The 13,890-nt window shown below is 40.3% G+C and overlaps 1 protein-coding gene across 1 annotated transcript in view; it reads left to right on the forward strand.

Moving 5' to 3' along the window:
• The first annotated feature begins 1,855 nt into the window (after positions 1-1,855).
• Positions 1,856-13,890, forward strand: part of PHEX (phosphate regulating endopeptidase X-linked) — a 154,559-nt gene continuing 142,524 nt past the window's right edge. Inside the window, exons 1-3 of the mRNA XM_056861762.1 lie at positions 1,856-2,339; positions 6,697-6,765; positions 10,215-10,376. Coding sequence (XP_056717740.1) covers positions 2,216-2,339; positions 6,697-6,765; positions 10,215-10,376 — 355 coding nt within the window. The 5' untranslated portion in view covers positions 1,856-2,215. The remainder of the gene's footprint in view (positions 2,340-6,696; positions 6,766-10,214; positions 10,377-13,890) is intronic.

The following is a 13,890-nucleotide window of genomic DNA, read 5'->3' on the forward strand; positions in this document are numbered from 1 at the left end:
CCAAGGTCAGCTACTGATTTTGAGAACTTCAGCCAATGTCAAAGTGAATTAGACAGAATCTATTTTAAGAATTTGTTTTTAATCACCCTTTTCAGTGAGATGACCCAGAAGAGGAAGATAGCAGTGCCAGATCTTTGCACAAGCAGAATATAAGACAAAGCTGAACTCCAGAATCTAATTTCAATGCTGAGAATCATTCTTGGAATGTATAAAAATATTATGTGTGATACTTAACACTCACCATTATGTAAACAGCTACAATTTTTTTCACACATCTGGTATATAGGGTCTCAGCATTAAAGGGTGAGTTCCACATAATCTCGGTATCTTCCTCTGTCTCTAGATATGAGTCACTGGGAGGGAACCTGAACCTATTTGTTCCAAGTGAGATATTACTGTTAGCATCAAGCATTATTAAATGAAAGTAGGACGTTTTAAGCACTGTCAGAAACATTCATCATTACAATGCTGTTACTTTTGGATCCAGCCTTTAAAAATGTAATATTATTGAGACCACATATGTCTGAGCAGGGCCACTGAATTGGGTAGCCGACTAGGGGAGCCAGGGTAGGAAACCAAGGTGCCACTGGGGAAGACAGCAGCAACATACCTGTTCCCATAACAACATGTCATATCCAATGGGATATGGACCTCACCTTTATGTTTCTATGGTTCTGAAGCTACAACATTCAGCAAAAAACTGTGTTTAAGATACATTGGACACTACAGTGTAAAGTAAAGACTAAGTGGCATGTCTAACTGCAGGCATTGCAACTTATAGTATGCATCTCTTAAACATACACTTTGGGCGTGCCCACTTGTTCAGTCCTTTGGGGAAGAAGTAATTATTCATATCAATTTTGTATTAGAATATTCACTTATTTTTGAAGATGCTGATGTACTAATATTTTCCTGTCTCCTGAAGGCTAACTAATGGTCAACAAAAATGACCTTGCCCTTACTGTTGCTAAAAGACTTATATTGCAACTCTGGAGAGGTAAATGCCCACCTCCTATAACCAAGTGGATTGAGGACATACAAGCTTATCAACATGTGAACGTATGGCATATAGATGACATTTGTGTATGGACATATTTTTAGATATTTGGAAACCCTTTATAGATGTTTATATGTAGATTTGGCACCACTGTTTTAGTGTCCTCTTTTCTTTTTTGAGATTTGTAATTTTTAAAAATAAAAATAAAAAATCTTGTGTGGTTTCATAAAAATGCAAGGGACCCCAAATGTGGTGTGTGGAGAGGGGCTCCGGGAGCATCTTTCTCTGGTGATTCTCAGCAGCCGTGTCTGTGGGGGTCGTCCTCAGAGAGCAGAATTCTTTATTCGGTGCACTGTCCTTCCACTCATGCCTGCAGCTTTTCTGTCCTCACTTCTATCCTCACAGTGCTATGTTTGGCTAGGATTTGCAAAAGTACTACAGACACTAAAATATAACTTATGCATGTTTTTTTTTAAACCTTGTGTAGGTTGTCTTAATAACTGCTTTGCCCTGCACTTAAGCATGACTCTGATTTTTGGCACACGGTATAGTACACAAACTTCCCAAAATAAATATGCTCTAAGATATCCCAAGGAGTCCTTGCAAGCTTTAAAAGGGGATTTGTGCATAATGGTGATGTCTTTCTTCAATGAAGTCAAATGGTACAGCTGAGGCAGGAAGGAATTACGGTCAGCAGATAATTAGGTTTCTTAAATAGGTGGCAAGACAACACTCTTGTGAATTTAGCATCTGCAAAACTTTGTCAGAAGTTCAAGGGTTTTTTTTTTTTTTGTACTTTTTAAAAAAAAAACTGGATAGGATATTTTTTTAACCCTGGAAGTTGGACTAGCTAAGCCATCTGTTTGGGCAGCATTGTGAAATGTTTATGCCCTGAATTGCTGATAAAATGTGTCTGGCTAACAGAGGCTCATAGAGACTTCGCAAGAGGCAAGAGCTATAAATTAAATTGTCACTGCTTGGCTTTCCAAGCCCTGCTTGGAGGTGAAACTTAAAACTGCATTGGATGTGCTTCCCCACCCCCCATTTTGAAAAGACTGAAGGGCTAGGAAATGGGTCCTGACAGCAACTTTTGTTACAATAAGTAAAAGAAATTGGAAAAGTGTAGTCATGGTTGGGACGTCTTTGTAGCTGAACAGCAACAAACAGCAGTAGAAAGAAAAGTAGACTTCTTTCAGAGAGTTTTGTTAATCTGTCCTGATGGAAGGAGAGATAGCTGGGAGCTCGGTGCCAGCCAGCAAGACAGCAGCCAGCAAAATTATCCGGATAGTCCTTGGTGTGTTTGTGAGTAGCACAGTTGTGCTTGGCATCGCACTTTTCCTGGGTAAGTTTCAATATTTGTGGCTAGAATAAAGGCAGCTTTTATGAGGCTCTTCAAGAGCCTCACTGGAATTGCTGTTTATATACTGGGTTTGCTATGCTGATCACATTCTATTTTCTACCCAACTGGATCTATTAATGAAATTTAGATGGTGGAGGATCCTGCTTCTATGCAAAGGACGTTAGATGGTTTAGAGTCGTGGGTTCCCATCCTATTATTTTAGGATTCCGAGAATGCTGCAACCCAAGATTAATTTAACTGTTTTTATTCTGCAGAATGTCAATCTTGTACTGTTTAGATAGAAACTGGCATAACTGTGTCTCTCCAGAGTGCTGATTATTTATTTAAAACTTATTGATTATTTATTTAAAATATTTATGTCCTGCCCGCTGCAAAATCTGCCTGAGGTGGTTGTAGCATAAAACTTCTGAATAAAGGGGTCTAATGTCCCTTCCATGACAACTATGGAATTACAATGCATACATTTTGTTGACACATTGGGTTTTAAATTTAATTATGACTAACTGAAGGTACTACAGGTGGTCTGGATAGGGCATAAACACATTTCCTAACAGTTAAAAGATTGCTAGATGAACACTGGAAAGGATGTAGGATATCAAAAAACTTAAATGTCTAAAAAAGTAATGTTTCTTCTTTGATAGCTGGATGCTTTTGAACATGAGTAATGCTGAAAATACCGTATGGAACTCATTGCCAATATCCATTTATCAAATACTCCAATATATATATTAATATTATGGTCCAATGGGCTACTTATAAAAATAAAAATAATATAGTGAAATAATGCTGTGATTGTATCAATATATTTTCCCATACCCAAGATATCTTGGAACTATAGTTTGTGGACGGTGGGAAGTGGGCTGGGGGCATTACTATATGATTCTCAACATTCTCACAAAACCACAGTTCCTAGGATTCTTTAGGTGAATATATGGTAATTAAAGTGGTATAAAATCTAATTGTAATGCAGATAGCCCTGACACCATTCTACATTTAGGGGCGAGGCCGTGGCTCAGTGATGGAGCGTCTGCTCGGCATGCAGAAGGTCCCAGGTTCAATCCCCGGCATCTCCAGTTAAAGGGACTAGGCAAGTAGGTGATGTGAAAGACCTCTACCTGAGACCCTGGAGAGCCGCTGCCAGTCTGAGTAGACAATACTGACTTTGATGGACCAAGGGTCTGATTCAGTATAAGGCAGCTTCATGTGTTCATGTGTACTTAGCAGGATTTGGTGGTCAGTTGCCAAATACACATGAAGCTAAACCTATTAACCTTAAAAAAAAAAAAGGTTCTTGTGTGTTCACAAAAACTTAACAGGCAGTCAATCCAGGTGCTTTTACCAAATACTTGAACTCCTTTAACAGATTGTATAGATTATACACTGGGTATATATATTGTGCATTAAAAATCAAAATTAATTCTAAGGCTTATGCATACTTTTTTGGAATGTTTATACATTTTTGGAATGAGGCTTACTGCTCATAGTTGGATTTTGTGGGATTTTATGGTTTTCCATTTTGTTGTGGCATAAAGCTCTTTCCCCAATTTTAAGGCTTTATAATCTGCCCTCGTTGACGACTTTAAAATCCTGGGACCCAAAAGAAATTAGGAAATGTGTAGGTGTTAGGGAAGCAGCCCAAGACATATTGCCGACACAAAAAGCACAGTTTTCAAAGTGGTATTCTTTATTCAAATTGAACAAAGCCCCTTCCAACTACCTTAGTGAGTTAGTAGATCCAGAAATGAGGAGAGCCTTTACAGTGGGCACGTCTACAGATCTTTCCATCAGCAGTCATCTAAGGCAGATATGGAAATATTCCATGTAGTCAACAGTTTTGCCCCTGCTCTGATGACCAGATAGAAGACCTGCCACATATCCTCTTTCACTGTTCCCTGTATACTATAATACGACCAAGATTGATTCAGTGCATCCCACAGGTGCTGGTTTCAGAAGAAGCGCGAGTAAGATACTTGTTGGCGGATGTACATTTACTTGTGACACAGAGAGTGGCCCTCCTTTTTCACCATAGCATTCAAACTAAGGAAAAGTTTTTAACAGGCCTGATATAGGCAAAATATGGCTTGATATGGTCTGTAATATGCTGCTAAATGATTTTAATGGGGGGGGGGGTTAGTTGTTTAATTGGATGCGTGGCAGCATCCGGTAAAACAACATATGCTGTGGGTTGAATGTTTGGGGAGTAGCTGGATTGTTAAGGTCTGTGAGCACAACATGAATACAACTTGAACTTGACTTCATTTTGTTGTAATTTTGGAAAAATGTGGGGTTGGTGGTACAGGCAAAACAAAGTTCTGGAGATTAATGTTAGCCAGTAGGGCCATAGAAGCAGAAGATGGGGAGTAGGTACCCATAACACTTTGTGTAGATCCATTCTGGTTTCTGAGTTTCCACTAGCCACTGTGTCAGATTTCTAAGGTTATTCCACAGCCTTGAGGGACAGAAACTTGTTTTAAAACAAAATAAAACAAAGCTTTAATTTAAAAAGTGGCAAACTAAATTTTACATGATTACACAGAAGTCCAGCAAGTTATTTAATCATGAGGCAGAACTTGCTTCTGCAGATGCACAGAAGTGTACATCCATGAGTATGGTTAAATATGCAGTTGCTGTGGGTGGGGGGAGCTACAAAGTGAGACTGGTATAAAATATGATCCAGTTCAAAAGAGAAACCCCTTCACTGGTAGGTGTTAGTGAGAAATACTTCCAAGCTACAACAGTGAAGTGGAATAAACATGAAACCTAGTGCAGGATAAAATGAGAACTCCCACATACCCTTCCCCCCTTACAGTTGTTCATTTGTTCTACCATCTCATATCCTATGTTAGATGTGATGTTTATCCCACTGTTGTTGGTTGAAAGTGTCTCACACCTACTCAAGGTGGATTGGTTTCTCTTTTGGATTGGATTTTATTAATTCCCTGCAGCCCTAATAAGTATTCAACCAAATTTTGGGTGTGCACATCTAAGCATCTGAGTTAGTAAACTCTAACTCATGAAAACTCATGGTGAAATGGAATGTGTTAGTATTTAAAGTGCTACCGGACTCCTGTGTACGTTTGCTGCTACAGACTAACACAGCTATCCCTATGGAATTATTTAACTACACATACACACATCTACATTGCAAAGGGTGTAGAATTTTCCATTTTCCTGCTCAGATTTACCCTTCTGGCTGTTTTTCTCCTTGTGGAATATCAGATATGCATTTACCTTTGTAAATATGCATCTGGAAAGGTGTATATACCCCTACAACACACTTCTGCTGAAAATTGTAGCTTCCCAAAGCCGTTCATTTAAATAAATGGTTGGGGTTTTGTAAATACATCTCATTCCCAAAAACTGAAGTTGAACAGCAATATTTTTTTAAAAAAATCTGCAAGTAATAAAACATTTAAATGTACACTATGTATTTTTAAAGCCTGCCATTAATAAAAACTCCTTTTTTTATCCTTGGCTATTACATACTTGGAAAAACAGATCTTTCAGCAGTTCCAGAAGTTAGTCAGACTAGCAGTGCATTCCCAAGGAGAGTTACTCCAGTCTAAACCCATTCATTTCAATTGGCTTAGACTGGAGTAACTCTCCTTGGGAATGCGCTGTAAGTCACTACAACAGCTACTTCATGAGTTGGCAGTTACATCACATGCATACAACATGCAATCTTATTGTCTACAGTGCCAGAGTAATTGGCATAGGACAGCTTCTACACTGTATCATGGGGATGCAGGGTCACTATCCTTTCCTGGTAACATATATGCAGGTTACTGCATACACAGTAGGAAAATAAATATACAGCACTCTCACAGCTTCTGGGAATACCACAAGTACATGTAGTATGTGTATATACCTATGTATATCTATGTATAATGATAATAATATAATAATTGTGTGCTGTCACGCTGCAACTGACTCATGGCGAGCCCCGGACCATGGGCTTTTCAAGGCAAGAGTTAAACAGAGGTGATTGGCTATTGCCTTCCTCTGCAAAGCAAGGCCAGTCTTCCTTGGTATATGTGTGTGTGTGCATGGGCATTTAAAGCTTAGGAAATATATTTAAGGGTGCACAGCAACTGTTATATACAGTGGGAAGGGGGAACTAGGAGTACAAATTGGGCAGCAGTCTACCTGCTTCATCTGCTTTCCTGTGAGAGCAAGGAAGCAACCGGTCTAATGCCTGTTAGGCTGTGTTGGTTTTGAAGCTTCAGCAACAGCTAGAAACTTCTCTAGGAATTTAATGCAAAGTTATTTACCAGCAGATGTTACTTCCTTGCCGTTAAAAAGAGCAAACGCTAATTCTCATTTCTTTTCCCTTTTGCAGCTTGCCGAGGTCTTATAAAATTTCACCCTAAGCAACAGATTTGCTTGACTCCTGAATGCATTGAAGCAGGTAAGTGACATATTTCCTGCCTGCAATACACTAAAAGCCCAATGGTATGGAGAAATATGCAGTGCAGGTGTGTCCAGCAGTCTAAGAAGCCTTAAAACCCTCAATAAATTGTATTACTTCGAACATCAAAATGCAGCCTGTTCACGATAAATCTGAGATGCAGCTGCATCCCCGTGAAGCTAGTTTTTCTTTTTTTCAAGTCATGGCTGATGGAGGTGTGTGTTGCACAACTATCTTAGAGGTAGAAGGCTTACCTAAGTGCTAGTAGATTCAGGCCCCTGGGCTCAGGCTGCTTCTTGTCAGGAGCTTGTCAGGCCACTCCTCTTCAACGCAACTGACATGGGTCTGTAGTAGATAGGGTTGCCAGGTCCCTCTTTGCTATCGGCGGGAGATTTGGGGGGCGGAGCCTGAGGAGGGCGGGGTTTGGGAGGGGAGGGACTTCAATGCCATAGAGTCCAATTGCCAAAGCGGCCATTTTTCTCCAGGTGAACTGATCTCTGTCGGCTGGAGATCAGTTGTAATAGCAGGAGATCTTCTGCTATTACCTGGAGGTTGAGCAACCAAAATGAACACCTCTGCACTGTTACCAAAGGTAAAGAAGGGAGTGCAGGAAAGGCTGATAATAATAAACAATAAGCAAACTACACAATTGTGTAACAAAGTGTATATGGTGCACAAATTAGCATCTAAGTGTAAAAGACACAAAACTATATACAAAACTCTTTCATAGTCCAAAAAGGTACAAAAATCTGGTTTCTGAATCAAGTAGGAAGGTATTCTTCATGTAGAAGTCGCTAGGAAGACGATCGCTTTCTTCATCAGTTCCATTTAGTTAAGGTTTCTGTATATGCACATACAAGTATTCAAATTCAATCCAGTCTCTCATGGAGATAAGGAAACCAACTGTGTGAAATATTGATTTTAAAGTTCCAGTACAGGATACATCATTGTCAATACACAGTTGTACAGACGGTTTTAACAATTTGACTATTCCCAGGGGGATAATGCAAGTAACTTACTTGAGTTACTTGCGTTATCCTGCTGGGAATAGTCAAATTGTTGGTCTCCTTATCTCCATGAGAGACTGGATTGAATTTGAATACTTGATATAATGACTGCATTTTTTAAAAAAATTGGCACTAAAATATAATTATACCGATGTAATGATAGATTTAGGAGCCCCGTGGCGCAGAGTGTTAAGCTGCAGTACTGCAGTCAAAAGCTCTGCTCACGAACTGAGTTCGATCCCGACGGAAGTCGGTTTCAGGTAGCTGGCTGAAGATTGACTCAACCTTCCATCCTTCCGAGGTCGGTCAAATGAGTACCCAGCTTGCTGGGGGTAAAGGGAAGATGACTGGGGAAGGCACTGGCAAACCACCCCGCAAACAAAGTCTGCCTTGAAACGTCAGGATGTGACGTCAACCCATGGGTCAGGAATGACCCAGTGCTTGCACAGGGGACCTTTACCTTTTTAATGATAGATTTAGCAGGTTATTTGAATTCCCAGTTTTCATTTTTTTAAAAGTAAGTCTCTATTACCTTCTCTCACGGAGATATAAGGAAAAAAGCATATCTCCACAAGGGAAGAGGCTAGAGACCTACCTTTTTAAATAAAAGCTGGAAATTCAGAGAACCTGATAAATCTAAATTGTGTGCATACATGTGCTTATATTGATATAGTGGTTATATTTTTAAAAAATCAAAAAAGAAACAACTCGTCTTCAGGGTGGGGGGAAGAGAGGGTGTGGTTTGTTGTTGACAACAGTCCAGTCATTGAAAAGTGATCTGGAGGTGGGTGAGAGTGGGCAGGACAAAGAAAACCAATAGAAACATTACGTACAAGGAAAAAGGTGACTCAAAATTGGCTTCCAGAAAAAGATCAGGGTAAAATTGGTCTCCAAAGAACCAGGGAAACAAACAAACACAAAACCCCACAGCAAAAACTGAAGACACAAAAATGTGTGTGGAAATCAGGGGACAAACTGAAGTAGTATGAGGGCAGAACCAACAAGAAAAACACATGCGGAAAAAGTCCTCCTATTGTCATACCTAGTTCAGCTTAAGACAGATAAGCCAATTAAAAAATATATTTAGATATGCATACCTGCTTTTCTCTCCGATGGGTGATAGTGGTGGAAATAGCTTGGAAGCGGTTTTGAGGAGGAAAGTGCAAGTGTTAAGCACTCTCTCCTGCTTATGCTGCATTTCGGATCAAGCCCTCCCACCCCATTGCTTAAGTGGGACTGGGCTGCTCCCACCTCACCAACTTTTCCTCATAGTTCCCCTATATGCTTTTCACCTTTCTAAGCCCCTTGACTTCAGCATGGGTATAACTCTGCTTAGGATTGCACTGTTGTTCTTATAGTAAGTATTTCAAATCAGTCAGTACATCCATGCCAAAATTCTTAAGCACAGACACAACAAGGATGATAAATTAGGTACACGCCACATCCATTGTATGAGTGTGCCGCAATCAGAAAGTGCATGTGAATCATGGGTTTATAGTTTATAGGTGGCTGTAACACTAATGAAATCAAGGAGAGAAAGATGGGCAGCAATATCAAAACACCGGAGAGGTCAAGGAAAGCAAAGACAAAATGAGATTTTATTTATATATTTATTAAAACATTTATACCATGCCTTTCATTTTTGCTCCAGGGGACTGACAAAAAGCAGATTAAAACATTAAAATAGAATATATAACCCCCAAAACCTCCTCCCCAATGATGCTTGCTGTTTGTACCCCATCAAAATCCCTGACAAACAGTCAGGCCTTCCAGTATCTCCCAAAGACCTCCAATGAAGGGGCTCACCTCACCTCTTCAGGGAGCCCATTATAGAGTGGGAACCACAATGGTAAAGGCCCAGGCTTTGGCTGATGCTTAGTGGGCCACCATAAGTGAGGTGTGTGTGCCACCAGATGGCAACCTGAAGATTGCAGTTGATGTACCAGTCCTTCATATATGTGGTTCTCATGCCTGAAGGGCTTTAAAGGTCATAATATTGAATTGAACTTGGAAACAAACTGGCAGCCAATGAAGCTTTTTGAAACTGGGTAACATTTCCCCATTTCCTAGCACCTGACAATAATTGGGCTGCTGCATTCTGGACTAGCTGAAGTTTCTGTGTTGCCTTCAAGGAATTGTAGTCGGATTAAAGGACATCCAGATTGTGGAAGTGACCAGTATACGTTGGGATTTTGAGGGCCAAGGGAAGCTGTATTAGCCAGCAGAAGTATGAATACATCAAGGAAAGTTTTCTTAAGAATGGAAGGAATAGTAGCATATCTGAAAACAATTGAGAAGGAGCCTGAAGAAAGGGATTTACGGATGGTATGATGGAAGAGTTGATAACCAAGAGTTCAGAGGGCCTTTGAATGTCTCTTGCATAATCACATATAAAGTTTTGTAATGTGAAGATGTTTTATGAAATCATACGACTCTTTCCAGCTGCAGCCATCATGAGCAAGTTAAACACATCAGTGGATCCATGTGATAACTTTTACCGGTTTGCATGTGAAGGATGGATACAGAACAATCCCATTCCTGAAGATTCCTCAAGTCATGGAATTTATCCTTGGCTGAGGCACAATGTAGACCTCAAAATGAAAGGTAGGTAGTGCTTACTGAAAACCTCAGGAGTCTATAACATGGGGCGGGGGGGGGGGTTGCAATTCACACATAGTTGAATATTGTGCTATAGCAGTCATTCATGACTGGATTTTCCTGTTTTGGACAAGATGTCATGAGCTGTTATTATGGTCCAATGATAGGTCAATGTCCAGCAGGGCATGGATGCAGCCACTGGAGTTGCCATTGATAGGAATATAATTAGAGGAAAATCGAAAATAAAATTGAAATAAGAGAACTCTATGGTTAAAAAAAGGCCCCATGGGCACCTGTTTCTGCCACCAGGAATGTGGAATTTACTCAGCTGGCTAAGGTTTCATCAGCTAAACCCCCAAGGAGTTCTCCTGTCAGCAGTATTCCAAGACTCCCTAGCACAGTGATACCTCTTGTGGCTCTTCTGAACACTGTTCCCTAATGTGACACTTGTTCCTAATTTCAGGAAAGTGTGCAAGACTACCCAGTAGTATTGTGGTTGGCAGGTGATTTCCACCTTGATACTACCGTTGCTGGAAGAAAGGGTAAGCTGCAGGCTTCCCTGGGGTGTAGGCCTTATGCCAGGGCTAGGGTTGCCAGGTACCCCCCTGGCAACTGGTGTGTGTGTGGGGGGGCGGGGACTTACCAGCAGCAAACTGAGTCCTTGGCCTCTGTTGTTGACAATGTGTTGACATCACTTCTGGTGCACGCTGGAATTGATGTCATCATGTCGCCTAGTAACATGGAGACGATCTGATATTTGGGCAAAACCTCTATGGTAGATACTATTTCACCATAGAATTTTTGCCAAATACCAGAGCATCCACTTGTCACTGGCGATGTGAGGACATCACTTCCAGTGAGCGCCTGAAGTAACATCAGCATATCACTGCCGACAGAGGCCTAAGTCTCAGTTTGCTGCTGATGTTCCCCCTGCCGGCTGGCTGAACAGCGCTGGGGGAAGGACCCCCAAAATGGAGGATCCAGGATCTGGGAACTCTAGCCAGGGCTGGAAGTAAATGTGGCTCTTTTGGTTAGGGTTGCCAGATGGGTGATTTCAGTGGGCAATTGCCCACCAATCCATCTGGCGCGGCGACACGATGACATCACTTCCGGCCTCTTTAGCACTCAAACCCTCAGTCCTAAAACATCCTGTTGATCGGGAGGGGGGACCTGGCAACCCTAACCCTACTTTTGCTTGATGGTAATTGCCAAAGTAGCTATCTCTAAGCCATGGATTGAGTACCACTGCGCTACGACAACTAGGAGTATTCTTTACTGCCACCAACTAATCATTTACTAGAGGTACACTTGTCTGGTGACCTGCAACTAGGTTTGTTTCTGAGATTTTCCTTCATATCTAACTTGAAAGTACGGAAACTTTAGGGCATATTGGAACGAAGCAGGTTCTTCTTATCTTCTCTTTGAAACTTAGTAAGGATGAGCCAAGTTTAGGCTTTATTTGGGTGCAAAGACTCAATCTCTTCACCAATTTTCAGGGGGAAACATTTAGTTGTATAAGTAGCTATTGGTTACAAACAGCAAAAGCATATAGTTGAATTGGAACAGACACATCCTGTCAGCAAAGGAATATATAAACCTTGTGTTTTAATATTGTGGAATTATTCCCCATCCCATAAGGTTCAATCTAACCTCTTGATCCTATTCGGTTCTCCATTGGAGTCCACTTGAATGGATCCATTTTTGAGTGAAGGCACTGGAGCTAAGCTGGGCTGGATCTACATTTTTTTTTAAAGGGAGGCAAAAGTACAAAATGACACCCCCTGTATACTATACACATATTTTTTCTTTAAATACACGTATATAATCAACATATATAATATTCATATCAACAACTCTTTTAAACGATAGAATAAATTGTGCTGAACTCCGGCCCTGTATGTACCTGATTAAAATGGGCAAATTATTATTTTAAGATTGGAGGAATGTAGAAGACTTGGGGGCCTTTTGTTATAAGCACATATTCCATCTAAATGTAAGCACATTTTAAGTCCCACTGGTTAGAATGAAAGAGTGAAACACACTGGGACTTCAAGGCTTCAAACCTAAACACATTTACTTGGAAGCAAGTCCCATTGAACTCAGTGGGATTTTACTTTTTAGTACATGTGCTTAGTTTAGGCTGCATTGCCTCCAGTTATGTTTTTCACCTACAGTACTGTCATATCGAACCCAAAAGGATAACCTTTAGTTGGTAGGAAACATACAAGCTTTCTAGTTACACAAAATTATCAGGCAGAATGGAGAAATATCAAATTCACAGGTATAAGTAGAGCAAGGTTATTTTCTAATACTTTTTCTTCACAGCACTATTTGTTTAACAATGAAACACATTTAGCGCATTCCTCAAATAAAGCATAGCATTAAATCACCAGGGATTACAGAATGGCATATTCTGAGCAGGTTACAAACAGCCCCATGCAAATACAGAAATTGTTTGGGTGTTTTGCGCTGTTGATGCAGCTCTTTATTCTGCACCTTTATTCTGTCACTCTGGCGGGCTCCTCAACCTTTAGGAACAGCTTTTCAGGGGCAGGAAGAGGATCCAGAAAATCCTGGATTCCAGCGTTGCGTGCCTCAGTCCATTGAAATCAAGATGCTTATGTATGCTTGACTGAATTGTGGTCCTGCTCTTTAGACCATTATTTAATTGAGAGTATAATAATTTTAACTGATACATAGACTAGCTCTGTACATTGCTGAAAATGTTTGGATTCCAGCCAGTTAAGCTTATCTTTCCATTCTACCTGATTAAGAGATGAGTGTAAAACTTTTATTTCAAAGGGTGTTTGGTGGATGGTAAACTGGTTTGGGCAGATTCAGCTGTGCCATTTGTATTTTGTGATTGCTGTTTTTATGCATTTGCAGCTTGTTGGTGCTTCATTGGCCACCTTGACAGTTTTGCTTGTGGATGGAAACCCTTTTATGATTACTGGAATCAGGAGCTCCAGCTGGAATTTATTTAACAGTGTTAGTCTTTTATAGAAGGTGCCTTGAATTGGATTGAATTTTTTAGATTGCTAGTACAATTATGGACACATACTATTGTTAAGTTTCAGGGGCAGCATTGTTGAATTTGAATACAGTGTTTTCTCCCTTCCTCCCCCTTTATGTTTTGGTACAAAAATCTGGTTTATATTCTTGATTACTTAATGCTCCAAGTTATAGTTTTCTTCCTATGAGATTAAATATTTTTTTAAAAAAATATACTTTAAATAAATAAATGTTAGATGAGCAATAGAAGAACACGAGGAGACCATTTAATAAACCCAAGGTATATGCCAAGCTCATAGTGACTGGGAGGGGTTCTCCAAGGTGTCCAATCGGTCCTTCCCATCCTCTTTTCTCTGCAGAGATTAATCTACAGCTCCTCGGCCCAGCTTTTTACAAGGCAGAAACTACGTCTAGTATGTCTCGTGGGAAAAGAATAAAATAGGAGGTCCAGGGCATGTTAAAGACTAAGAAAAAATGCATTCCTAAAGTGGCACCACACCCCTCTTTT

This window comes from Euleptes europaea, chromosome 16, assembly GCF_029931775.1.
Source record: "Euleptes europaea isolate rEulEur1 chromosome 16, rEulEur1.hap1, whole genome shotgun sequence".
NCBI classification, from domain to species: Eukaryota; Metazoa; Chordata; class Lepidosauria; order Squamata; family Sphaerodactylidae; genus Euleptes; species Euleptes europaea.